This window comes from Harmonia axyridis, chromosome 1, assembly GCF_914767665.1.
Source record: "Harmonia axyridis chromosome 1, icHarAxyr1.1, whole genome shotgun sequence".
NCBI classification, from domain to species: domain Eukaryota; kingdom Metazoa; phylum Arthropoda; class Insecta; order Coleoptera; family Coccinellidae; genus Harmonia; species Harmonia axyridis.
The window spans coordinates 28750150-28777390 of NC_059501.1; the positions used below are offsets into that span (position 1 = coordinate 28750150).

At 32.3% G+C, this 27241-nt stretch overlaps 5 protein-coding genes across 9 annotated transcripts in view; 3 read left to right on the forward strand and 2 right to left on the reverse strand.

Annotated features, from left to right (window-relative positions):
* The first annotated feature begins 3575 nt into the window (after nt 1-3575).
* On the forward strand, nt 3576-6182 carry LOC123684612. Its single transcript, XM_045623935.1, has 4 exons — nt 3576-3840; nt 3901-4264; nt 4352-5203; nt 5539-6182. Exons 1-4 carry the CDS (start codon nt 3775-3777, stop codon nt 5952-5954), a joined length of 1698 nt encoding a protein of 565 aa, XP_045479891.1. The 5' UTR covers nt 3576-3774; the 3' UTR covers nt 5955-6182.
* A 1862-nt stretch (nt 6183-8044) lies between these two features.
* On the reverse strand, nt 8045-9276 carry LOC123684623 (ATP synthase subunit b, mitochondrial-like). Its single transcript, XM_045623944.1, has 4 exons — nt 9116-9276; nt 8872-8984; nt 8560-8808; nt 8045-8487 (listed from the first exon to the last, which is right to left on the reverse strand). Exons 1-4 carry the CDS (start codon nt 9138-9140, stop codon nt 8125-8127), a joined length of 750 nt encoding a protein of 249 aa, XP_045479900.1. The 5' UTR covers nt 9141-9276; the 3' UTR covers nt 8045-8124.
* A 1428-nt stretch (nt 9277-10704) lies between these two features.
* Nucleotides 10705-13645, forward strand: LOC123689061 (nuclear pore glycoprotein p62). The gene is made up of 7 exons (XM_045627856.1): nt 10705-10894; nt 10956-11120; nt 11183-11374; nt 11905-11989; nt 12101-12448; nt 12617-12728; nt 13443-13645. The coding sequence occupies exons 1-7, from the start codon at nt 10828-10830 to the stop codon at nt 13584-13586; spliced, it is 1113 nt and encodes a 370-aa protein (XP_045483812.1). The 5' UTR covers nt 10705-10827; the 3' UTR covers nt 13587-13645.
* Nucleotides 13646-15002: 1357 nt separating this feature from the next.
* Nucleotides 15003-27241, reverse strand: part of LOC123675353 (protein Wnt-1-like) — a 124579-nt gene continuing 112340 nt past the window's right edge. The window contains exon 6 of the mRNA XM_045610707.1: nt 15003-16165. Within this exon, the coding sequence (XP_045466663.1) occupies nt 15964-16165 (202 nt within the window). The 3' untranslated portion in view covers nt 15003-15963. The remainder of the gene's footprint in view (nt 16166-27241) is intronic.
* Nucleotides 17748-25436, forward strand: LOC123675339. Of its 5 annotated transcripts, XM_045610702.1 has the most exons (9): nt 17762-18417; nt 23171-23389; nt 23462-23680; nt 23851-23994; nt 24201-24263; nt 24419-24523; nt 24577-24797; nt 24891-25050; nt 25309-25436. In XM_045610702.1, exons 2-9 carry the CDS (start codon nt 23194-23196, stop codon nt 25410-25412), a joined length of 1212 nt encoding a protein of 403 aa, XP_045466658.1. In that variant the 5' UTR covers nt 17762-18417; nt 23171-23193; the 3' UTR covers nt 25413-25436. The 5 variants fall into 5 exon arrangements, with proteins under 5 accessions (XP_045466651.1, XP_045466658.1, XP_045466646.1 ...); XM_045610703.1 differs by lacking the exon at nt 17762-18417 and having other exon boundaries at nt 22214-23389; nt 23881-23994; XM_045610698.1 differs by lacking the exon at nt 17762-18417 and having other exon boundaries at nt 22823-23389.

Consider the following 27241-nt stretch of genomic DNA (forward strand, 5'->3'; position numbering starts at 1 on the left):
CGCCGAAATTCTCAGGGTTCAAAATATCATAAGAGACAAGTACAAGAAAGCAAATTATTTCCGTTGTGCCTCCCATAGGTTAAATTTAGTAATAAATGACATCAGTAAAATAACTGAGATTCGTAATAGCATTGGCACCATTACTATATATAGTATTTATATATCATATAAATGAAATATAATGAATGAATGGATATGAGTATCAGAGCTAATATGGGTGGTAGCGAGCTCAATTCGTTATAATTATCGAAAATGAAATAGAAATCAAGAGAAGAATATTTAATCTTTAGCGTCAACGAAATTGGAATAACTCATTTATTTGATTATAAACACTACTTTGTTCAACAAATGGAATGTTAAACGTGAGTTTATGATGGTTTTTCTAATTTAGTAGCTCATTTCCAAGGTTCAAGAGGTATATCTTATGCTTGAGAAAACTTCAGTGTTCCGGTTTTCAGGGGTGAATTAGCTCATTTTGAAAATTTAAAATGGCTATATCTTTTTAACAGGGCCGAATCGGAAAAAATGGTAAATTAAAAAAGTGTTTCTTTTGACCTCAAGAACCTTCGGTTAAAATATATGTACAAGTCAAAGACTCACCCTGTATAGTATATATATAGTCTTTTTTCGAGAGAGTACCTTAAGAAGAAATCTTATTCCAAATATTCCTTTGTTTTGAGAAACTCGTTGGTCAGCTAAATATAAATCTTTGGGAGTTTTCACTGAAAACTTCAATACTATATTAAAACCTTTATTGCTATAAAATCTGGAGAAATTTCAATGAATTCTTCATCAACAAAAAGAGCTGCTCAGTTATGGGCTGCAATAAACTCTTTCACTTTTGTGAATGCTTAATGGTAGTAAGTATATATTCAAATATATTGGAACCAATAGCAAATACACTAAAAGGTGTTTCTATTAATTTTGTAGATTTTCACCGTCATATAAATTTAATTATAGAAATATGTGGAAAATCGCTCAGACGATGCATGCTTTACAGAAAATTTTTCCAAAGCATCATCTATTGCTCAGAGTCTCAATATAGAGATTGGAAAACCACGAATTCGCGGTAGACAAATGTACAGATCTAATTATGAAGCAGATTCAGCTGAAGATTACTTCAAAAAAATCTATATTCATCCCATATTTAGATCATTTGATTTCAGCCCTTGAAACGAGATTTTCGAAAGAACATGTAATACTTTTTTCTTTGTTCAATTTTTTGTCGAAGAATTCAAAATTACTAGATATTGAATATTTCGCTTCTAAGGTCTGCAATATGTATAACACATTGTAAATTTAGAAAGTGAATTGAACATTTGGAATGAGTATTTATCTAAATCACAAATGGATGATAACATAAAAATTGAAGATCTTATCGGACAATGTAAATTTTCCCTCGCTATCAAACAATGCCTTATTCTTCTCCTTACATTTCCATGTACTACTTCTACTATAGAGCGTAGTTTCAGCGCAGAATTAAATTTTAGTTGAGAATAAAATATGCGTACTCTGTTGTATAGCGATTAAGTATTTTGTCTTCAGAATTAATATTGTTTTTATGAGTTCTTTTTTGCAATTTATGATTTGTTAACTTTGTTTATATACTTATTTATTGTGTTTACATTCTGGATCAATTCTGTGTTATTTTGAATCATATTTTAGTATCATGTTTTAAACTTTATTGTTTGCGTCATTAAGTGTATATTTCAAGATTTAATATTATTCTTTTATTATTTTTATAAACATAGTTTTATCGAGCATATATGTATATATTTTTTATTTCGTTATTACTCGTTAATTTTTCTTTATTTATTAGTAATTATAATAATTATTTCATTCCGTTCACTTATGAATATAAATGCAGAAATAGAAAGAAACGGAATACTAATATCGCCTACGACAATCATGGACGCCTTATCGTTTTTCAACAATTTTCATTTTGCCCCCCCTGAGAAAAATTTCTGCGGGCGCCCATGTGTCAACTGTAGGTAGCGCTATCAACAAATTAAGATTCTAGTTATTTATTATTTACGAGTTTTGTGCCATTATGTACCTATATGTATATCTTTCATTATAGTTATGATCTATGGAAGTAATTCTTGTAATTGAAATACCAATAAACGAATAAACTCTCTCTATTACAAATATTTGAATTCATTCCAGTAAACTTTTCGTGTTTTGTTTAACGACTTTGCACGATCATACTCGGTTACACGTCGCTTTTGATTGGTCAGTATCGGGTTTTAATTAATGTATCCAATCAAAAACAACGAAAAAAAGATCGAAATGACAAGTATGATATTGCGGCGCCGCCACGAACTAAAACTAATATTTTCAATTTGGTCGAATGTCATTGCATTCAAAATTTGACGAGTGCATTCACCATGTCTTTAGACATCTTAAATATAGCTAATGGGGAAATGATGAGATGCATAGAAAACCTGGTGAGTCTACTTATACCTGTAAAACTTTCAGACAAAACGGGAGATTTTTCAGATTTATACCTACTTGATTTCGAGGGATCGCGGTCTGTTTCAGATGGCGCATACATCGTTTAGATTTGACATTTCTCTCGACTTTTGTGAACCAAAGGCGTAGTTTTTTTTTTTTTGGTGGGGGATAATCGAAAAAAACATTTTTGACGACAACTTTTATTCATATCTGTAATGTTAGAAAAAGAAGTTTGAACCAAATTACTCGAAATAATTTTTTTGTTACTAATTCGGTTGTTCTTACCTTATACTGGGTGTTCTCAAATTAGAGTTACAAAGGAAAATGAGAAATTACCTGGATAATTTTGAGAAAAAAAGTTTCATGAATATGAGCCCACAAACGCTTTGCTTTCAATATACAGGTTGTTTCTTGTGTGTCGTACAGTTTATCAAATATTCTTTAATCTTCGCTACAGATTGGGTAAATAAATACTAAAACTTATAATTAATGCATTCATTAGAGTTTACTAGCTGGATCTTTATAATAATTTGGATTTTCCTGAGGATTACTAGAGATTTTTTTCTCGAAATCGATAGCAGATACGACAAAACTATAACAAACCAAAAAGTTTAGTACTGGACCAGAGTTTTTTTCTACATTTTTCTAAACTAACAGCCATTCACCAAAATATAGTTTTGGAGGAAGGAAGCAGGCATCCTTCCAGAAAAAATATCACTCTGTAGATTTGCATTCAAAATGAGCATATCAAATGGTGAAAACTTTAAACTGGAATATCTATGGCCAATTCCTCAGAGGCCAATTCAAATTAAATATCTTGTAAAGGGAAGGTTATACGAGAGAAAAACAAGCTTTAACACATGTATCTCAAAACAAAATGTTTGGGGACTCATGTTATAGGACTTTTTTTCTTAAAATGATCCGGAAATCTGTTATTTTCATTTGTATCTCCAATTTAGGGACACCGTGTAATTACCCCCAGTATCCCCTATTTCTACGCTCTTGTCGTGAACTTTGAGTATAGAACAATAATAATAATAATGCATCTTAGGAAATAATTTGGCTTTCTGCAACAACATATTGTATCTATGACTCAATTACATAAATAGAACGAAAAAAATACCAAAAAAGTGAAAAGTAAAAAATTGCCGAATTCTTAGTATTCTATGATTTAACCCTAAATTTGGTTTCATCTGTGAATTGCACGTACCAAAATTCAAATTATTTCAAATAACCAATATTTGCCTGAATGATTACTTTCGTAAGTTTCGTTTCGAAACATTTTATTTGAAATTTGTTGCTTATGCATCTTGCTGGATTATGGAGCTATTGAAGGGTTGTAATCATAAAGATCTTACTCATGATCTTATCCTGGATGGAAGTGAGGTAAGTAGTGATGTATGTGAAATAGTAGCGAGTTTAAGAAAAATACAATTGTTTTTTCAGAGCTTTTATAGTAAGGTAACAAATACATGTGGATTACCCATCACGGTTGGATATCCGTATCCTATTGAAGCACCTTCAAGAAAAACGGATGAACTTAAATTGAAACAATTTTTCCAATATTCCTCAGGAAATAAAAAAACATATCAAGCCAAAAGAGAATTAGAAAGAATGAAAAATGAATTATTTGACCAAGATTTTAAGAATTATGCTGTCTTACCAGAGTATTTGATAAATTATATAAATGATGATGTTAAAGAAGAAATTAATTATGGATTTAATATACCTTATTCCTGTGGAGTGCTAGAGAAGTTTCATTATAATAACGAATTATGTTTAATGAAGCCTAATGTTGATAATAACTTAGGTAAGTAATATATCCTATATTAATTTTTAGACATAAAATATGTTGATGTTCTAAATAAATACAAAAATTTTTTCATTGCTATTTCAGAAATTTGTAAAACAACGAAACCTAAAGAAAAAATTATTTTGCAGTGGTCATGTCCAGATCCTATTAGAAGTTTGAAAACAATGAACCAGACACATTCAAATAGTTTTATAATAAGAGGACAAAATAATATGTATTTCATCGATCTTGATGATGAATGGCAAATAAAAATTAATTTGAAATTAAAATGTGATATTGGATATCTAAATGAAAGCTTGAATCACCTGAATGGAACAGAGCTTGCTTTTGCTGACACAAAAGCAAAATTGAAATTATTTGATTTGAAGGAGCAAAAAGTTATTTCATCATATAGCATGGAAGAATTATTTTTTCTTTCTTCTCCTAGGCTTTTAAAGATGAATTATTTGACAGAAAATATGTTGATGATCATGACAGAAAAACAAATAAAAGTATTAGATAATAGATGTAAAGATGTGCCACATGAAATTGAAATAAAGTTAGAACATTGTGACATACTCTTGGATTTTGCTCTTAATAAGAGTAAGCAGTTTATTTCAAATGAAGTTTACTTATCCTCTAAGCATGCTTTTTTCATTTATGACATAAGAGGATCTTCCGTTAATGATTACATTAATCATAATTTGAGGTATCCTCCATGTTTTATCAACTGCTTTCAGGGGGCATATACAAAACTTGTAACTTTATTTGGTCAGCATTCAAATGAAGCTGTTTTGTTTGGAACTGAGTCCCCCTATACTCTACCTTATAACTTAAAAACCTTGGAAGAAACATTGGATCAATGCAGGTCACTAAAAAGCTTACCAGTCATTCCTAATATTGAGAAAAGACTTAACTATCCAATAACAGGGGTTCAAATGGTACCTCATAATGAAGGTAGGTTCGATATATTGCTCTTCTAACAGCATGATAATCAAATTTTATAATTAACTTATTAATTTAAAATTAACTGAAATGATTTTGCTCACTGCATTCATGCTATCTATCTATAAGGTAGGTTCGATATATCGCTCTTCTAACAGCATGATAATCAAATTTTATAATTAACTTATTAATTTAAAATTAACTGAAATGATTTTGCTCACTGCATTCATGCTATCTATCTCATGAGTGATGTTATAATAATGTTGATTTTAAACTCATTGCTAGAAATTTTATGGAATTCAAAGATGATAGTTCAAAACAAAAATTACATGAAAAATTTGTTTCAGATGTTTCGATTTACTTTTCAAATTTATTTGGAGAAATATTCCGTCAAGATGTGCTATTGAAAAGTTATAGTACCAAAGAACCAGAAGAAAGAATGTATGAATGGTTGATGGCAATTGATGAAATGGATGATCCAGAGCTTAATATTGTACACTTGGCTAATGCAAGAGCTGCCTTTGATTCGGAAATCGATTTCAATGATGTGGATCTATTCAATCATTATGAAAAAAATAATGTCCATGATTTTCTCGATCATGAAGATTTTGATTTTAAAAATTGGGACGTGGAAAATTTCGATCAGATTTGGGAGGATGATAATTGCTTGGATATGAGTTTATTCGAGTCGAAACCTGGGAAACTTCAAGTTGAAGATTGGATGAAAAATAATGACTTTGAAAGTCAAAATGATGCTGAATGATTTCAACAATATCCTAGATCCACTTATATAAAAAGTGAATATTTTTATCTGTGATAATTAGATTTGTAATATATTATTGATAACTTTTAAATTTACTTAATGAAATAGGGTAAATGCACTGGTTAGCCGACCGGCACTGGTTCTCGACCATTCCGTGATTTGAGATGAAATAATAATAAAAATATATCATGTAGTGCAAAATATTTTCGCGGTACGTGTTCTCGACCATTCTACCCTTCCAAGATAGTTTGCATAGTAGTGGTATAGGTCAGAGTTTTCGCGCTAAAAATTAGTTTATAATCGTCTATCATAGAAAAGGGTTCTTTCTCGTCCTCTCTTAGAAAAGTGCTTTGTGATATATGACCAGAAAATAGTAATTATTTCTTATTTTAAATGAATTATTTGTGTATATTTTGTTCCATATCAACTATAAGATATATTTTCGAGTGTATTTCAATCAAAAAGCAAATAAATGTATATTTTTTTGTTTAATATTCGGCGGTCGCGAACTGGTATTGGAAAATTTGCATCTTCTATTTCTCGACCAAAGTGGTCGAGAACCAATATGTTACTTCAATAATTGTTCAATTCAACTGATATATTTCTGTTGGATCATTTTCGTTTTTTTTCGATACCTTGATTCATTTATATATCTACTTTGTGAATATTAGTTTGCGACCACCGAATTAACGTTGAAACACTTATTTCTACCCTTTATTTATTCGCGGTCGAGAACCAATTTGATTATACTTAATTCACGACCACTGGTGGTCGGTGTTTTATATTTTATTTAATCATTAGTTTCTTAATAGATATTAAGAGCAAAATAACCAAATAATGTTGTATGAGTTGTTATTTTGAAATATTTATAGAAAGTGGAAACTTTTGCAAAATAATTTTTTTTTACGTTCCGAGTATTTCTTACTTGATTACCTCATCTGAAACCCATCTGAGTGATAGGTAGTGATGTCGATGGTACGGTACGAAAGTAATAACTAATCACTCATCACGCTCTAAAGTATTTTATAAAATTTTTAAGTGGAGCGGCCACTATTATTAGTGGTCGAAAACTAACACAAAAATGGTCGAGAACTCTGCGGCGTGGTCGAGAACCGAGGTTATTGAGATTTTCTATAAGTTTTCACATTTCAAAGGTTAAATGCGGAAAGAACGCTTAAAATTAGATGACAAATCATTTAAAACTCGCCAAAGAATTGATGAACACCAACACCATTAAAATTTGATAAGTTTATGTGTGAAAAAATCGTGCTCGAAATCGATGTTTCTGTTAACTGGTCGAGAACCAGTGCATTTACCCTATATTCATTAAGGATTTCAGTGTATGCCTATTGTTTCTGACGAACTGGCCCTATTTGGAATCTGACAATTGTAATTATGATTATAAGAACAAGGAATCATAAAAATTTATTTAAAAAAAAAATATTTTTCTCTTCTCTGATATTACTGATCGCCTCTCTGCTTAAATAAAATAAATATGTTGAAGAGAAATTTTCTATTACATCTATTCAGAAGTATTTTGTTGAACCCTGTAACATTATTGTATCAATTGAATAGTTACTATTTGTCATTGATATAAAAACAAGTAAGTTCAATATATTTTTTTCGGAATCTGATTGCTGATAGGCATTCCAAATCATAAAATTTATGTTATCATATCTCTTCTTATTTAGTTGAACGTTGGCAGTAAAATGAAAAGAGATAAATATGGACATACATAATATTGTTGCATTTACGTGAATATTCAGAAGTAATATAATAAAATCAATGGTCAAGGTACCAAAGGAACAAGAAAATTTCTAGAGGTTAAATTTTTCAGCAGAAAAAAATGCTTCTATTGCCTAAATGAGTGAGCACCTTTATAGCAGTAAGATAGGTACTTTTCCTTTTAGGATTGTTTAAATGAAGGACTATCCTTTATTCCCACTATTCTTAGACAGTTAACAAATTAATTATTAGTTTATTTTCAACTTGTGGAACCTACCAAGATAAAAATGTTTTCAAACTCTCTCCTGAAATTTTAATTTCACATTTTGGAGTGAGTAAAAAAATAGCGAAATTGAATAACCAGGTTTCTTCATACATATATTTAAATGGAATTCTTCCAAATTTTCAATATGACAGTACTGTACACTTATAATTAAAGCATATTCTAGGCTTTAGCCATAGCAGCCAAATCTGAAATGCACTTATCAATATTCTGTTTATCCTGATCAGGTGTAATGGAGGATTCTACTTTAGCAACCACCCATTCAACCAAGTTCTTCTGTGTGACTCTCTTTTCAATATTGAGCTTTTCAACTTGGTAATCTAGTCTTCTTTTGACATCATTATAAGCAACCATGAGCCTCCTTCGATAATCAGCTTCTAGTTGAAGGGCAACATTTTCCCTTTTAGCTTGAAGTAGTAATTCTTGAGCTTCCATACTCTTCTGACTTTTCTTTTCTCCTTCAATGCAGTTACTGATTGAATCTTTATACTCTTGACGACTTGATTCCCACATGTTTTCGTAGGCCTGTAGCATTAACATAAATACATATACTTCAGGCTTGGATTAAAACACAAAGGTAGTTCTAAATTTACTCACATCAATTTCTTTATCCAAATATGCAGCTAATTTAGGTCCCAACATTTTCACTCCAACAACGCACATAATAGCTAGAGAAATTCCATTATAATATTCATGTTCACATACAAAAATTTCTTTGCTCAGTAAGTAAGTGGAAAATGTGACACCCAAAGTATAAGGTCCAGTGACTCCAGTTTTTTTATAAAATAATTGGAACCATTCTTCCGGGATGAATCCCATACGAACTTTACCAGGTTCACCACGAACCTAATAATGTAATAGAAATAAAATTACAATATTATATTGCGAAAGGTGAAAATTTCAACTTACAGGTCTTCTCCATTCAGGTAGATTACCTTCTGGTGTTTGAGATGCTACAGCTGTGCTGGCAGATGTACCTGAAGCTCTTGCTCCTAAGAAGACAAGAGATCGAGCATTTTGACCTGAAGTAATAAAATGGAAAAATCAGGATCATGATTACATAAATGACACGAGTTATTAAGGCGGTATTAGATAATCACGTTGTCCTCGTAAAACCGATTTCCATTCATTTTTGGTTGAAAAATCGAGTTACCTGACAATAGGGCTCTGGACAACATTGTTATCGTTTTCCTATTTATGTGGAATCGATTATAATAGGAATATCTTGTTAGAGGTCAATAATACAAGTAGACTACCATTTGCAGCAATCTCGAACACAGATATTTTCATAGACAAATAATTCATTTCTCTATGGATATTTTAATTTATCTATGATCAAGTATTTACGATTCAAGGGCAGGTTGCGTCCTCTGTAAAAAAACTTGGAAATGGGTAAAATAAACTGATCTCCATGTGGAAAAAGATATCAATGAAAAAAGTAAGACTACAACAGCCTTCAAATTAGAATATTTCATATAGAATATGCCATAAAACACTTTGAATAAGATGAAAATTTTGAAACTAACTAATTTGTGGCTGTACAATACGAATTCATAGTCAACAAATTTTGATCGTTTCTAGTTTTTATACAAAAAAATTTGTCATCATGGTCACTTCACTTATTCCTCTTATACACTGTTGATTTTTATGGGTTTGATATTTAATTTCAATAAAACCAACCAATGAACTTAAGCTTCTAGGGGTCAATATCAGTCCAAATGCAACCTGGCATGAGCACGTCTGCTCAGTTGCCAAGTCAGCTGCACAGAAGCTTAGCTATCTATTTCGTGCGAGGAAATTGTTCACTCCAAAGCAGATTTTATTACTTTATAAGGCTCAAGTGCGTCCAGCTATGGAATATTGCTCTCATGCTTGGGGTTCAGCTCCTAAGCACTCGTTACTCCTACTTGATTCCATTCAAAAAAGAGCAGTGCGCCTAATAGACGATCCAACGTTAACTGCCAACCTTCATAGTCTCGATCACCGTAGGAAGGTTGGAGACTTATGCCTTTTTTACAGATACTACCACGGAAGGTGTTCTGCTGCCATTGCCTCCATGATTCCTCCAGGGGCTCAATTTGATCGACGAACAAGGCTAGCCGATAATAGTCACCAGTTTGTCGTGCATCTTTCTACAGCTAGGACATCGGTGTATCAGAAGGCTTTTCTTTACCGAACTGCAAGGCTATGGAATACCCTACCTCAAGATGTATTCCCCCTTGGTTACAACTTACAGCAGTTTAAGACACGCACAAACCGATTTCTTCTAAATTCATCTCGGGGCGCTTGAAAGGGCGTTATAAGCTCAGTCTTTTCCCGAGAGATGCGTATAAAAAAAAAATTTTTATTATGCATTATGGCATATGATACATAATTAATATCTACTATTTGGGAGAGAATTTAAATATATTAATGTTGATTCGAAATAATGAAAAGCTTTTCCTGACATTAACCACCTTTCTTTTTCAATTAGTTTTCGAATTTTTTGTATTTTAAGGTAAATCAGATTACCCATTTATAAGTTTGTCTACAGATGTCGCAAAGTACGTTTGATTCGATAATGGAGCGTTTGGTTTACTCTCTCCGCATATAAAGAGAATTATTGAAAAACTTAGAATTATATACAGCTAAATTTTGAAAGTGCTGTTTTCTAGCAATTTTTGAGTATTTAATTACGATAACAGTTTGTCCTTTCAAAAATTTCTTCGTTAAAATTTGAGCCAAAGCCATTTTTGTTTGTATATTCTATGATTGTTATTGCTTCAAAATTTCAACCTAGATTTCAATTTTGGAAGACTGGATACGATAAAACGATAAGATTATTGAAATTTATTCTTATTCGAATTTTGAAAAATAGTGTGAAAAATGTTCAATTTAGGATCGAAACCTGCTTCCACTTTTACTTTAACATCAACCACATCAGCCACATCTAGTGAGTATCTCATAAAGATATTACAATATGAACTTGAACATTTTTTCTTTGAATATTTTAGTTGGAGGATTTTCATTTGGAGGTAGTGGTGATAAAACACAAACTTCGAAACCGTCTTTGTTTGGCGCATCTACTCCAAATTTTTCGTTACCTACATCGTCAACTGCTTCTTCTACAGGTTTAACATTTGGCAGTAATACAACAACTGCATCATTTGGGTTTGCTGGTGGGTAATATAACAATAAAAACCATATTGATGAGTATTATTTACCAAGTGTTCTTATCTAGGATCTATTCCTTCAAGTACTACAAATACATCAACACCACAATTTTCACTTGGTGGGTCATCTACAACCACATCTTTATCTCTTAATCCAATTGTTAGTTCTTCTGCATCTGGCACAAGCTTTCAGTTGGGCAGCATCTCTTCAACACCTTCTACTGGTTTCCAATTGGGAAGTGCTCCATCATATTCAATAGGTAAGTTCCTGCCATAGTAGTAAGGTTTTTTTAGGTACTTAAATTTCTATCAATATATTTCAAACATGAATATAATTACTATAGTAAAGATGAAATTATTATTAATTAGCACGTTTTATTCGACTCTAGATGTTGCCTATTTAAAATTATGTGCTGCACATGCCCCGAGTGACATGTCATATTCCATCATCTTTGAGCGGCACATGCCCTGGGGATACATGTGTAAAACTCCTCTCTAGCTCCATCTAAGCAATGGGCAATGTCAAGGGTATCATGAGCATGTGTCAGGATAATTATTCAAATAAGTGAAATTTTAAAATATAAATCAATTGCTATTTGCTTCGTGTGAATTGGTGAAGAAACAACTTATTTAGGTATGCCACACTGGAGTAATACAACTATGTTTTTGGTGTCGCACTAACTTTAAGGCACAACACATACCTTTAGGGATACGCAGGGCAGTGAACGTGTTATGAGTTCAAAATTGCTCTTATACTAGTCAGTTCTACAATTTATATCTCATTTTTCAGGATCAAGTTCTGTGTCTTCTGTTGCTCCAAAATTTTCACAAACCACATCAACCCAATCTACTTCAAATTTAATTAGCACCTCAAAGTGAGTTTTTTAATTTCAGTTAATGCTTGGGAAGTGACAAATTTTTCCTATTTTGTTTTTGTTTGAATGTACCTATTGGTAATAATTGAAATTTATTCTCTAATTTATAAGGAATGCACCTATAACAACTACAGCTCAAAGTTCATCTTCTGGTAATCTTACATACAACCAGCTGGAGGATCAAATAAATAAATGGACACTCGATCTGGAAGAGCAAGGAAAGCATTTCATAAATCAAACAAAACAGCTGAATGCATGGGATAGCTTATTGATACAAAATGGAGATAAAATCAAAGTACTGAATAATAGCATTGAAAGGGTAAAACAACAACAGCAGCAGCTTGATCAAGAGCTTGATTTTGTTTTAGCACAGCAAAAAGAGTTGGAGGAATTGGTAGGCCCTTTGGAAAAAGAATTAGCTAGTATTCCTCAATCAACTGATCAAGAGAGGAACAGAATGTGAGCATTATTTTTTTAAATCATGAGTACCAAGTAAGATTTTTCAATTTATATATCGAAATTAACTTTTCACACAAGAATTTGAAATAAGTTTTTTCGTCAAGAAAGGAAGAAAAAGGGGATATGACTAGGAAATAATAATTTATTACAGAATGATTTGAATTACAGATATCAGTTGGCTGAAAGCATGGATTCACAAATGAAACAAATGTCAGAAGATCTAAAGGGAATAATAGAGCATTTGAATGAATCAAATAAAGAAGAAGATGCTAATGATCCTGTAAGTACATTAGTAAGGTTCTTTATGCAATGTGCCAAATTAAGTAAATATTATTCCTTGATGGATATTCACAAACAGATATGTAATAAAAGCAAATATTGAGAGTAGTACTTTACATTTAAATTGATATGGTGTACATTTTACTATCAATGGATTTCGATGTTTTTGGTATTAATGTAAGAGTTTCTGAAGATTTACAATTAATAGACTTGTCATTTTCATCCATCTCAATACATAAACAAAGACTATGAATTTGTCAGTATCACTTGTGAGTTAATCCATTTTGTTTTTATGGTATCATTAATCTTTGAAATTTTTTATGTATCAAAGAGGGAATAAAGACTATTGATCATTCTTTATTAATCATGAAGGAAATATTTTGGGGATGTGCAAGTATATGACTTTATTTAGGTTTCAATAGAAATACTATGTGTTTATTAATGACACTTTTGAATTTTGTTCTTGTGGTATTATTAATCTGACATTGTTTGCCATTGAACTAGAAAAAGGGATGATGACCATTAATAAATAAAATAAATTCCAATAATATAATATACTGAATAATCAAAAAGGCATGTTTACCGCTCATTAATTTTTCTAAAGTAAAATTTTTTGAACTCAACCTTTTCCATCAAGAAGTACTGAATGCTTGTATGTTCAAAGGCAAGGCTTTCATATGTTTTCACTCACTACTATTTTTAAATTATATTTTAGGTCACACAAATCAGTAGAATATTGAATGCTCACATGAATTCCCTGCAATGGATTGATAGAAATACAGCCCAAATTAGTTCATACCTTGAACAAATATCCAAAATGCAAGATATGAATAGAAGAAATAATGCAATTGATTTATAATCATTTTATGTTTTTGAGCAATTGATCCGTTTTGATTTTTAATAATAAAATATTCAATCTTTTTGATGGATTTTATATGTTCGTCTGAAATTAATTATAGAATTTTATATCTTTTAATGATCCTTTTCCTCGTTCCTGTCGTCCTTTATGCTGAAACAAAGTTATTTTGACACAGTAAGGTTTTTTCATTTCATGCTATTATTTTGGAAATTGGAATGGAAGTACATACCGCATATGTAAAAATAATTCAATCATACCTAGAAGATAGTGTTGGAATGGTGACTAAGGGGATCACGGTGTAAATTTTTTTTGTTGGCTATATTTATTTTTATTTCCAGCATTATTTAATGAAGCAAATGTTTATTAATTGATAAACATATTTCCTTAGAAATTCATGAAAAATTACAATTATGGCATAATAAAAATAAAAAAACGATTAAGAAATAATAATAGATAATGAATAGCAATAAATTGAACACAGTAATTACAAAAAATGAAATACACAATGAAAACAATTGAGTATAATAATTCATCATCATTCAGATGAAAAATATTAATCTTTTCAGACTTTTTTTTTTAGCAATGATAGCATAGACTTCAAGGCTTCAATAATAGCTTTTCAACAGATCTGCTTCCACACATAAAGCAGCAGTTATAAAGAAATCCAAATATTCAAAGTACACGCCAAAAAACTGAGTACTTAATGAAACTAAAATATAGTTTGCGTTTTCGGCAAACAAGGTATATGAAATGGAACTGCGACTATTACCCCCCCGAGCACCCATAGTAGTTCAATCCAGAAGGATTGAACTACTATACCTACTGGAAAGTAGCTATATATTTATCTTGCTTCATATTGGGAATACTGCATTAATTTGGAGAACTCAATATGGTTAGAATTGCTACAGGAACCACCAAAGGATTATTTGAATAAAGAAAAGTTTGTGTCAGATTTATTTTGTATATTAAAACAAAAAATTGATAATAAATAATTCCAATTAACTATTTACACACATCTTAAGATATTTTAAGTACATACAACTTTAGAAGGTACCTATTCTTTTAAAAAGACTATATACACTTAAATTTTATTTTTCACTTATTGAACTAATAGGTAATAATTTTACAAATAAGTCTAATTATCTAGAGAGTGCATACACATGATTAATATACAACAAGGTGCAAGACATAAAATTTATGGAGAGATGAATATTTGTGATTTATATGGATTCTAGCGTCTAATGAAGTCTTTACTGAATAGTTGCAAATTTAAAATATTATTTGAGCATCATATTTGCTGAATGAGCTACTAAATAATTGGGAGCTTATGGTTTTATAAGTTACAAGAAGAAGGGCTACTCACACCTCAAGTCACTTATATACAAAGTACAGACGAAAGATTTTTGAGATGTTTCAAGTAGCAACAATGATTTATCTCAAGTATATTTGATACTTCTAGGAAGCTCTAGTTATCAAAAGTACTATATGCTTTATTTGGCAGTTTCAAGTCAAGTATTGATACGTTGATAAGTTTTCACATTACATAAAAGATGCACATTTGGAATTATTTCTTTTGAAAGAGAATGAAAAATTATTTTTTATAAGTTATTGTGAACAATGAATACGATAACTTTTTAAGAAACACATTGAACCTTAGCCGAAAATGAAAAATAAAATTATTTACAGTGAGAATATAACGCTGGCTTGTGCAAGACTATCCTAAGTCCAATTCTTATTGAAATTGAGATATTCGGGGAAAACAATCGCAAGACAATGTTTTTAAAATAATCCTCCGTATTTCTCATACCAAGTCCGACAAGCGAAAAAAATTCAAACTATCCTAACTTTAACCCAATATCTTTTCTACTGTAGTGAAAATATCCTATGTCCGTATTTAGGACTTAGGAGAGCATGCATTAAATTTTCAATATATTATGGACTTGACGAAAATAAAAGGAGTATGAGAACCTTTGACGGCGATTATCTCGACTTCTTGCGAAATCGAGTTAGGATCGATAGTCTTGCACCAAGACAGCGATTTGATTATTTCAAAAAATAATCATTAAAAAAAAATGAAATATTTAATTATTAGTTTATTGGAATGACATTTTATTAAAATGTCTACTTCATTGGAAAACTGCTATTATTCGATTTGTACTGAATTTGGTACTTCCAAGTCCAAGTTAAAGCAAACAACCTAGCAATTTCGTTACAAAATCTTATTTTCTAGTCATTTGAATAACATCACATTACATAATGATGGGTTCCTAAGCATTGAGTAATAAATTAAATGCAAATAAGTTTGTCATTGCCCATCCCTTGGGCTGTATTTACAACAATAAAGCTTTCAGTCTAAGAATTCAATATTCGGATCGGTCTAATTGCAAACATGTTCCTCCTTTCTATATCTGCAAATCTCACAGACTACATTGCAACACCATACAAAATTGCATTTACATTTCTCTTCGACTTCGCGCACCCTCGTTTGGTAACCTCTTCCACAGCACAGCAACCTACAGCCGTCTATTCCTTGGCTTGTGCGATTGCACACTCTTCCTCGCGTGCCCAAGACGTTTAGCCTGGAACAGAAATTGAACGTTTGATTCCTTTTCCCCAAATTTAACATGTTTTTTATATAATCCCTTGCACAAAAATGGTTCAAGACAAATAATAACAAATGATAGACCTATATCAGTACTCAGTATTTTTTCAAAAATCATTGAAAAAACCATGAAGGCAAGAATTAAAAATTATGCGAATGCTACATTTGGATTTGACAAGTATCAGTATGGGATCCAGGAGGGAAGTAGTACATCAAGTGCTGCAGTTAATCTGCTAGAATTCGTCTCTGCTGAAATTAACAAGGGTAATTATGTTGTACTGGTTTTTATAGACTTTTTTATTTATTAGTTTGCCGCTTCGACATCTAGGTCATTAGCGGTGTTGGATCTGTTACATGTATAATAATATAACATAATATTGATTCATAGTAAAAGAAAAAAAAAGTACATAGCATTAATTTCAATTAAACTTTCACATTAATAGTTTTACAAGTTTGGTTCATGATTTCCTTTGATATCAATTTCTTGTAAACAGAGCACATCAGGATGATGTTCGTCGAGAATCTCTTGGATTCTCTCAAGATGCGGATAAAATCCGCGGAAGTTCCATTGGATTATTTTGAAAATGATTTTTTATTAATTTGTTTCTCTTGTTGAGAAAAGTCAGGTTCATGGAAGAGTTCTTGGGAACTTGTACTTAAGTTGCTGGAAATCTCAGATTCTTCAAGTTTGAGATGCTTTCTGAGAGTTTTTATGATTTTTGTGCACTTCGACTTGATTATTTTGTCTGGTAGGAGAGGGTAAATTTCCTCGATAGTGCGGATTAGGATGACCATATCTTCAGTTATTTTTTGAGCATTTGCCACGAAGTTACCATTTTCCATGCAGAGTTCCAGGAAAAGCTTGAAATCATCAAATTTTAAAGGGTATTTTACAGGGTCGTTTGAGAAAATTGCTTCGATACCAGTCAGATGTAAAGGTTTTTGTAGAGTTGTTGCTTTTTTGTATTTCTTGTTTTTATTGGATTTCGTTGAAATAGGTCTTGGTTCTGAGAATTCTTGTGGATGTTCGGGTGGAGTAAGTTGAGGAATTTCTTGTTGACAGTCCATTTGTTCTGATGCTGATAGTGGATTAACGGTATTTTCTTGGTTAGGAGAGGTTGGAGCGCGAGCAGAGGCGCGGCGTTTCTTGGTATTTGTTTGTTCTTTGTTTGCATCATTATTCTGTTCCATTTGTGTATTCACATCAAAGAATTCTGAAGTAATGTCTTGTTATTGTGAAGGTTCAAGTGGTGGTGTCGGTTCTGTTGATGTTTTCTTCGGGCAAGAGGTGGAAATGTGTCCACTCTCTTTACAATTGAAGCAAATTGGGGTATCTGAGGCCAGGAATAATCTGTAAGTTGTATTCTCGTGTGTCAGCTGGAAGGAAGAAGGTAGCTCGTATTTAACGTCTTCTGGAGGACTGATGTAGATATGCCTTTTGAAACTTAGTATGCGGGAGTATTCTTCTCCTACAACACCTGCTCTTAGGAAATTCAGATTGAAAACCAGTTTTGCGCCTAATTCTTTTAGCTTATCTTCTATTACTTTATGAGGTATGGCCCAGATAGCACAAACGTTCTAGGAATATTCCTACAAAGTGAAAAAGAGGTATGTTGTAGAATATTCCAAGAAATATTCATGGGATATTCTCAAAACATTTACGAATATTCATAGTATCATTCAAGAGAATATGCATAGAATGTTTCATGATAATGTTCTAGGAATATTCCTACAAAGTGCAGAAGAGGTATGTTGTAGAATATTCCAAGGAATATTCATGGGATATTCTTAAAACACTACGAATATTCATAGAATGATTCAGGAGGAATATACATAGAATGATTCAAGATAATTTTCCAATCGCATTCTCTGGCGTGGTGTTTTGTGTTTTGACAAAATGGTGAAACTTGATGATTGCGCGTTTTCGGAAACTTACTCGGGTTCACTGGATCCCTAATCTTTGTTTACTTTTAGAAGGTAAAATAATGGTTACGAGTGAACCAGAGTAAGTTTCCGAAAACGCGGAATCATCAAGTTTCTCGTTTCACCATTTGGTAAAAACGCAAATGCTAACACAACGCACAAAGCGTATGTTGTATGTTCTGTGGCACAAAGTTAACTTTGTGCGTTGTGTTAGGTTAGGTTAATGCAGAACGCAGATCTTCAACTCGGGTTCGTAAACTGTGAATGTGAAATATAAATATTGTTGCTGGTTCATATGCATATAAGGTAAGGTATGGTTATTATGTTATTTAATATATATTATCTATCACTCAATTAGTTTCTGAATACATAACCACAGAACACCTGTGTGTTCTGTGACATAACCTTCTTTTTTTTTCATTTTGGGTTAGTCATATATTTTCTCGCACTTATTCATTGCAATATTATTGTGACTTTATATGTTTACGTGTTTGATGAAGTTCGCAAATCGATTTCGAAGTTACATTTTACTTTGCATAACTTAGTAAGACAAGATCAGGTGATAAAAAATTCTATCACTACCTATTTGATTTTCTTGTAGAGTGATAGTTTTACTTGACATAACTAAGTAAGATCACCATCATGGCAAGAAAGTATTCAGCAAATTTTTATAAGAAAGTGAAAATCCAGACGGACATGAGCCTGAGTTATCCGAATATTCCACCCTCTGCTTCTTTTTCTTCGATAGTTGAGAATGAGATCAGGAATGAAGATGATGTTGAAATGCACATGCCGGAATTGCAAAACCCAGTGCATGAGTTGAATGAGATGGAAAATATTGGGTAAATGTTTACTATAATAATTAATTTTAATAATGATTCAAAAGTGATGAAATTTTGCTTACTTATTAATTTTGGGTGTTAGATCACGAATCCGGTGACATAAATTCCTCAATCCTGCTAGTTTTTTTTTAAAAAATTTGTAAAATTGGCTTGATGAAGGTGAGGTTATCCACATTAATAGCTAGTTTTCTTGTATTTTATCAACTGATTCTCGTTAGAAATGATTAATTAATCATATTTCAAGCTTTTCCCTAAAAAAATGGCTTTTTTTCGTCAAAAAATACTATTTTATTCATTGTTTATATCCGGTGGCGGCCATTATGTTCAATACGTAACATCTGTCAAATGTAAAATAATCTGCAACGTTGCCAGTATGCCCAGATCTTCTTGATGGGATCGGTCTTTACTTGGTAGAAATTCATATTAATAAATTGTTTGAGATTATGACGTATTATAAAACTGTATGGAAACTCATAATTTTCGCGCACCTATTTGAATAGAAAATTCGGCAAGTTTATTATAATTTATATATTACGAACTGATTTTAAGGTTTATTTATTGCGAAAATAAGTATTTTGGCCCATCTTTGTTAACTTGTTCCAACATATTCCTACTATGAAATGTTTGGAAAAGCTATCCAGCAAAGACCACGAGGAGGTGTAGGCCACCTTTGCCAGGAAAGGATAATGGAAATGAGGAAAACTTGGGTTTTGGAAAAAAAATAGGAAAAATTTGGAACGAGCAAGCACAACATGAATAGAAGTAGAATATAGTAAAATAAAGTGAAAAATAGCAAATTACAGTGAAATATACGTTGATGAAGCTAATCTTTAGATGGAAATATATAATCAAAATAAAACTAAATACTGGTACCCTCCCCTTCATGTTGAGTGTCTGTGGGGGGATATACTTCGGAAATATATTTAAAGAATTCATGGAACCTATCGGTGAATTTAGGAAATTTCCGATGAAAATAATGCTCGGCCAAGTAATAAACAAAATTGTCCGAGCGCCTTCCAAATCTAGGAATATCAAACCTGATATCCCTCCAAAGCCTCTCAACATTCTGGGTATGAGCTCCAGTGTCAGGGTCCACAAAGTTTAACGAGTGGTTAACCTTCAGATGTTGGAAACCCTCATTTTCCAAACAATCATAGGATCTCCAACAATCGGAAATAACAGTGGTTTCTGGAAGAATCCACTCCTTGATTAATTCCAACAAAGTATCCTGACTCCTATCGGCAACTGGAACCATGAATACTTTCTTGGATTCTCGTTCGATTCCCCCAAAAATCCACTGCCCCTCTATAATTCTACCTCGATTATATTTTCTCCGAGCAAATTTCGCTTCATCTATTTCCACAATTTTGCCCGGTCCCCCTAAAGGTTCAGTATGATCGCGTATCAAAAGAGCGGGAGTACTTGTTGAAAAGAGCGGGAATGATTGCTCAAAAAGAGCGGGAATACTTGTTCATTGAAAAGCATAGTAAGTCGAAACCAATTAACAAAGATCTTCACACATAATGCACTTGCCAATTTTGCAATCCCAAAAGGGCCGCGAAAATGCGATCCCTGTTAATATTTCATAATCTCATTCAACTACAAATCCGATCCCATCAAGAAGATCTGGGCATACTGGCAACGTTGCAGATTATTTCGCATTTGACAGATGTTACGTATTGAACATAACGGCCGCCACCGGATATAAACAATGAATAAAATAGTAGTTTTTGACAAAAAAAAGCCATTTTTTTTTTGGGAAAAGCTTGAAATATGATTAATTAATCATTTCTAACGAGAATCAGTTGATAAAATACAAGAAAACTAGCTATTAATGTGGATAACCTCACCTTCATCAAGCCAATTTTACAAATTTTTAAAAAAAAAACTAGCAGGATTGAGGAATTTATGTCACCGGATTCGTGATCTAATACCCAAAATTAGTAAGTAAGCAAAATTTCATCACTTTTGAATCATTATTAAAATTAATTATTATAGTAAACATTTACCAAATATTGAGTTAATTAAGGAAGGAAAAGGTGGACACATTTCTGAATATTCATTCCCAATATTAGATTCTCTTCAAACAAAAACTAGCCATATTGATAACAAGAAAGTTGATAAAGAGGAAGATATTAAGTCTAAGTTGAAATTGTGGTCAATTAAATATAATATAAGTCACGTTGCTCTAAGTGATTTATTGAAGATATTAAAAAGTTCAAAAGCCCAGTTAGATGAACTTCCGAATGATGCTCGTACTATTTTATCAACAAAGCGAACCATTGATGTAAGAAATATTGATCCAGGCTCTTATTGCCACGTTGGTATTACTGAGGCTGTGACTTATCTCTGTACGAAAAAATGTTATGATAAAATAGAATTGCTCATTAATATTGATGGGTTACCTCTCAGCAAAAGCTCTGGCAGTCAAATATACCCAATTCTTTGTTCTCTATATGATGATCCAAGAGAAGTTGCAGTTATTGGTGTATACCATGGTTATGAGAAACCTTCGAATGCTAATGATTTTCTGGGAGAATTTGTCCAAGATGCAGTGGAACTATCTAATAATGGCATTAAAGTGAATGGTGCTTGCATTCCCTTCAAAATTAAAGCGTTCATTGCTGATGCTCCAGCCAAATCGTTTATTTCCTATACCAAGGGTCACACAGGATTTTTTTCGTGCACCAAATGTGTGCAAAAAGGAGAATTCATTAGAAATCGTACATGTTTCCCCAAGATAAATTCTAAAAAAAGAACTGATAAAGATTTCAGACAAAAGAATCAGATACAACATCATACAGGAACTTCAGCCCTTGAAAATATACCTGATTTCAACATGGTAAGTGATATTCCCTTGGAGTATATGCATTTAATTTGTCTTGGTGTGATGAAAAAGCTCATTGTTAATATATGGATATATGGTAAACCTTCTTTCAAATTAGGATCATCAGCAGTTGGGGAAATATCCAGTATGCTGCTATCTTTTCAAAATCACACCCCCATAGAATTTGCTAGAAAACCTCGTTCGCTGGATGATGTTAAAAGATGGAAAGCTACAGAATTTCGTTTTTTTCTTTTATATTCTGGTCCAGTGGTTTTGGAAAAATTTCTACCTCAAGCGCAGTATCAAAATTTTATATGCCTGCACATCGCCATCAGAATATTATGTAATGAAACACATATTGCTGATAAGGAATATTTTGAACTGGCTGAATCTCTTCTGACATATTTTGTTCAAGATTTTGGGAATATTTATGGTCAAGAATTTATATCCCATAACATTCATGGACTGGTTCATATTGTTGATGATGTAAAAATGTTTGGTAAGCTGGATCACTACAGTGCATTCCCATTTGAAAATTTCATGCAAGTTTTAAAAAACATGGTCAGAAAACCTGATAAGCCGCTTTCCCAAATCATGAAGAGATTGTCTGAAAGGATGAAAGTTCCAAAAACAAAAAACATTGGAGTTTTAAAATATGAACGTCATCATAATGATGGTCCTACTCTAGAAGGATACTCTACACAATTTGAGTTGGTCAGATTTGACTATTTCACAATTAATATAAAGAGGTCAGGTGATACATTTTGCTTACTGCAAGATGGCAACATTATGAAAGTATACAATTTCATAGCAAAGAAGGAACAAATATATGTATATGGAAAAGTTTTTACAGAAACAAGTGATATTTTTTCTCGTCCAAATAGTTCATGTGACTCATCTGACATTGATGTTTATTTTGTGAGAAAGGAAAGCTCATTAGAAACCAGGCTTTTGGATAGTGTCTCAAAAAAAATGGTAGCTTTTCCACATAATGATGGATATATTGTATTCCCCTTTTTGCACGATTGCTGAAATATATCCAAAAATATTTTATTTCAGAATAATTAGAATTTTTAAGATGTAATTGCAATGAATTGATTTCTATTGATTTATTCAGAAAAAATTATATTACTAGATATTTCAAAATGATTTTGTGATACTTTCACCATTTTTTATAACTGTCGCTATTTTTTTTATCCAGGTTTTGAACCTAACTAATATTAATGAAACTTGGAGTGAGATGGTGCTCTTACTTAAGTGATATTAGACATCGAAATCAGTTTGGCTTTCGAATTAGAAACAAAAATGAATTGTATTTTAAACTGTATTTTTCATAAATTTCAGTCACAAGTTACAAAGTTTTTTATCAGGATATAATTTTGTTATCTAGTAGTTTTTGTTCACTTCATTATCATGAATGCTTGGAGAGTGGTCCATTTTCTAAAGGAGGATACAGTAGAAGCGGTACCAGTCTCCTGGTTGAGAGGCTCCAACCAATGTCACTGGCCTCCCTTCAATAGGCTGAAGCTCAAGACAGCGATCAATAAATGTATGCCACCTTCTTCAAACTGGGACGTACATGAAACACGAGTAATTGGGGAAATATATGGTAAGTGAAACAAAATCGCCAATCTACTTTTGAAGTAATTTAAAATGATTATACAGCAAAATAACATTACAGGAGATTTATCTGTTGCCCGAATGAAGGCTCTAGAAGCGGAGAGTACCTCTGATTTGAATTCTGATTCTGATCTATTAGGGTTGGGACATAGAAAAATCAGAATGAATAAAAAATATCAGGATTCTGAATCATCAGAACAAGACAAAGAGGATAGTCTATCACCAGAAGCATCTAAAATTATGATGCCTACCCTCAAAAGAAGAGAGGAAAAAACATCTGGTAAGATTTTTGTTTCTATTTTTTGTTTTATTTTGGGGACAAATCCCTGTTATCTGAAATTACCCGGTAAGTGAGAAAAGTAGTTCTGATTATTTTCAATTTTTTTTGCCATTAAATAATATAGCTGCACTCCTACACTGAGTCGCTCTACTTTCATATGTATATTACAGTTTCTATATCTGATTTTGGTATTTCTTCAGTGGCCCCTTCAGATGATGATTTAGGATTTGAGTCATACGTAGGCTCTGATAATGCAGGTGAAGCATCTAAAATTGTGATGTCTACCCTTAAAAGAAGGGATAAAGAAAGCGCTGGTGAGATTTTTATTTTTTTCTGATTCATTTTGAGGAAAAATTATCCCTGTTATCTGAAATAACTCTGTTAGTGAGAAAAGTAGTTCTAATTCTTTAAAATTTTTCTTGTAATTAAATAATATTGCTGCACTCCTGCATTGAGTCGCTGTACTTTCATCAAAGTATGCATGTTACAGTTTTCAATATCTGATTTTGGTATTTTTCAGTGTACCCTTATTCAGATGATGATTTAGGGATTGAGTCAAACGTCCCAGGATTTGATAATGCAGGTGAGAAAAAAAATTCAATTACTACCTCTATGAATAGCTTGTAGAAAATAGCTTTGTCGTCATGCTCGAAAAATCGCGCGTGTTTTAAAGACCTTAATGTCCACTTATACTTTAATGTACTGTTTTCAAAGTTCTTAATAAAACCAACTGTTTAGGAAATCCACTTAGAATTGTCCCAGGAAATCCAGACAGAAATGAGGCAGAATGTACAGCAACAGAGATCGAAGGGAGCTACTACAATAGACAGTATTACTTGAAAGGTGATTGCTTTATTCGTTATAGTGAGAAATTTAATTATTTTTTTGCTTTGCAGATGAGCAGTTTAAGCGGCAAGTACTGCGAAATCTGTCCATTTTAAATTTTAAACTGGATCAGTTGGCTGATGATATAGGTAGATTAGCGCTTAAAGAAAATACTGTAACAACAAACCTTCCTCCATCAGTATTTTCAAAATTCAATTTTCCATTAGCAACTGAGGAAGAACTGCACAATTTTGAGAGTCACTTGGCAGACAGAGAGAAGTACCAGCAAGTGGTGAGTATAGAGAATTCAACAATTACCGTCTTATTTGTTGGCTCAAGGCTCCCCTGCGGTAAAGATGTATATACCTATCTATTTAATTTTCAGCAATTGGAATTATCAAGAATTGGTGGTGGTACCACCAAAATTATGGTACGACGTTTAATGGAGAAGCTTATAAGCAGTCAACTTGGTGTTGAGTACAGTTGGATAGGATTTAAGAAAAAAAAGAACTTCTCAGTTTTACTCATATCCAAAGTACTCATAGGTGAGATTTTTATGGACTTCAAAAGAAATTAAATATGCAGGGCAGTAGAGATATGGTTTAAAATTTGATCAATCTTTAAGTACAGATATAAAGTATCTAAAAAATTGCAACAATGTTTTTTTGGTGCACTGTCTAAGCAGTATGTCTAATTCAGTGTTTTAAAAAATTAGGAAAGCCCTAACTGCAAACCAAAACAAGCCTTTCATCTTTTTCAAGACTGTCATAGAAGTAGAAAATAAAAAATATTATTTTTTGCAGATGCTGTATTGGCTGTGCATAAAAATTCAAATGCAGCGGAAGTGGAAGCATCAGCCAAACAATGGCTGGTTAAGTGTAAGGAGCGATGCACCAAAGAAAAATAATTTATATTATTATAAGAATATTATTTTTTTGGAAAAATGTTAGATTTTATTCTTTTATTTCATGTTGTTTTTGAAGAATCAGTATTATGTTTTTTTTTCAATGTATATTTTATTTTTTTATTTTATGTTATGGTTTTGAAAAATCAGTTTTATGTTTTTTTTTCAATATATATTTTACTTTTGTATTTATTATTATTTATTAATTAAACCAAAATTCTGGAGCACATTCAATGAACGTTCATAGAATGTGCTCTCAATTCAAATCTTAACCTTCATAGAATATTTCTAGAATGTATGAGAAATATTTCACGAATCTTCTGTAAATATACTTAGAATGTTCTCAAGAATATTCCTAGAATGTATGAAAAATATTTCACGAATCTTCCGTAAATGTACATGGAAAGTTCTCAAGAATATTCTGGGAACATTTATAGAATATGAAACTCAGTCCACTTTTAATGTCCATAGAATGTACCCAGAATATATTAAGTGTGTTTTGGTAATATTCTTGGAATATTTAAACATTCCAACCAGAGCTTCTATGAATATAATATGAATGTTCTTGTGCTATCTGGGGGATGGGCATGCGTTCGATTCTATTATTCTCTTTGCTGGAGTTATTAATCGTCGTATGTTTGTTTGTAGTCCACAAACTGTGATGAAAGATTGATTTGCTAGAAGCTGGTCAACAGTTTTAATATCGTCGAGGAAAATACAGACTCTTTGATTTGATAGACGTGATACATATCTGATGCATTTGCAAAATTGTTCGATAGATAGAACAGATAGTGATAGCAAAACCTTCCTGGCCGTCAATACTAGCTTCGACCACGACCGTTTTCGCTTGACGTTGTCGTAAGTGATTCTCAATTCCTCTCTATTGGCCGGTTCTGGGTGATTGCTTCCTTCAGAAGTTCCAATTGTTGACAGTACAGTTCCGAATTAACATTTGTGCCGTAGGGGAGCAGCTTATAGCAGATAACTACCTGTCAATCCCACCAAACACGCAGCAAAACCTTCCTGGCCGTCAATCCTAGCTTAGTCACCATTTCCGCCAGCTCACTCCATTTCGACCACGACCGTTTTCGCTTGACGTTGTCGTAAGTGATCCATTTTCATCACTGCCACCAAACGCTTCAAAACAGAGGCGATTTTGTTACGATGCAGCAGATGGAAATTCGGTGTATGAGGTTTTTTGCGCAAGTATATCCAAAGTCACTTGGAGGAAGCTGAATATTTCAATTATACCAAAATCCTTTTGGCGCCAGTGAATTTATTGCCTAACAATATTTTCAAATAAACCCCGGTATTTAGCGGATCGCGGTATTCACTTCAAAGGGATATCTATGGCCAAGCGTTTTTATGGACTAGTTCAAGTAACTTTGGATATACTATATCCATACATCGAGCTTCTTCTTGAGACCAGCCTTATTCAAATGGTTCCAAACAGTTTTTTGTGAAATATTTAGCTCTTGGACAATCGTAACAGTGCTTACATGGCGGTCGGACTCGATATCCGTGAATTCATCGAAATTTTCCAAAATTGGTCTTTCAGTGTGTGATGCATCTTTAACATCCAAATTATAGCGGATCGGAATCGACGAAACCAAAATAACGCGTGATTGGCGGTTATAGTATCAGGACCATAAACACTATTTTCATTTTCAGCTGCCTGGCTTGCATTTTGGCCTTTATCGAAGGAAAACTGTGAAAAATAGCGTATTTCCTCTTTGCTAGTATCCATCTTTGAGGGGCGTTTAAACTATACTAGTCAACTATAATCACAAGTAGTATGTAATGTAGTATGAAATCTAGTGGAACCCGATCGG

What these genes read in the sequence shown, in the direction of transcription:
- LOC123684612 (XM_045623935.1), top strand. Translation starts at nt 3,775, where the DNA reads ATGGAGCTATTGAAGGGTTGTAATCATAAAGATCTTACTCATGATCTT. An exon ending in TTATCCTGGATGGAAGTGAG is followed by an intron (nt 3,841 to 3,900) that starts GTAAGTAGTGAT and finishes TTGTTTTTTCAG; the next exon opens with AGCTTTTATAGTAAGGTAAC. An exon ending in TAATGTTGATAATAACTTAG is followed by an intron (nt 4,265 to 4,351) that starts GTAAGTAATATA and finishes TTGCTATTTCAG; the next exon opens with AAATTTGTAAAACAACGAAA.
- LOC123689061 (XM_045627856.1), top strand. Translation starts at nt 10,828, where the DNA reads ATGTTCAATTTAGGATCGAAACCTGCTTCCACTTTTACTTTAACATCA. An exon ending in AACCACATCAGCCACATCTA is followed by an intron (nt 10,895 to 10,955) that starts GTGAGTATCTCA and finishes TGAATATTTTAG; the next exon opens with TTGGAGGATTTTCATTTGGA. An exon ending in GATCAAGAGAGGAACAGAAT is followed by an intron (nt 12,449 to 12,616) that starts GTGAGCATTATT and finishes TTTGAATTACAG; the next exon opens with ATATCAGTTGGCTGAAAGCA.
- LOC123684623 (XM_045623944.1), bottom strand. Translation starts at nt 9,140, where the DNA reads ATGTTGTCCAGAGCCCTATTGTCAG. An exon ending in TACCTGAATGGAGAAGACCT is followed by an intron (nt 8,809 to 8,871) that starts GTAAGTTGAAAT and finishes TTACATTATTAG; the next exon opens with GTTCGTGGTGAACCTGGTAA. An exon ending in ATTTGGATAAAGAAATTGAT is followed by an intron (nt 8,488 to 8,559) that starts GTGAGTAAATTT and finishes TTAATGCTACAG; the next exon opens with GCCTACGAAAACATGTGGGA.
- LOC123675339 (XM_045610695.1), top strand. Translation starts at nt 18,754, where the DNA reads ATGGCAAGAAAGTATTCAGCAAATTTTTATAAGAAAGTGAAAATCCAG. An exon ending in TGAGTTGAATGAGATGGAAA is followed by an intron (nt 18,947 to 20,965) that starts ATATTGGGTAAA and finishes AACATTTACCAA; the next exon opens with ATATTGAGTTAATTAAGGAA.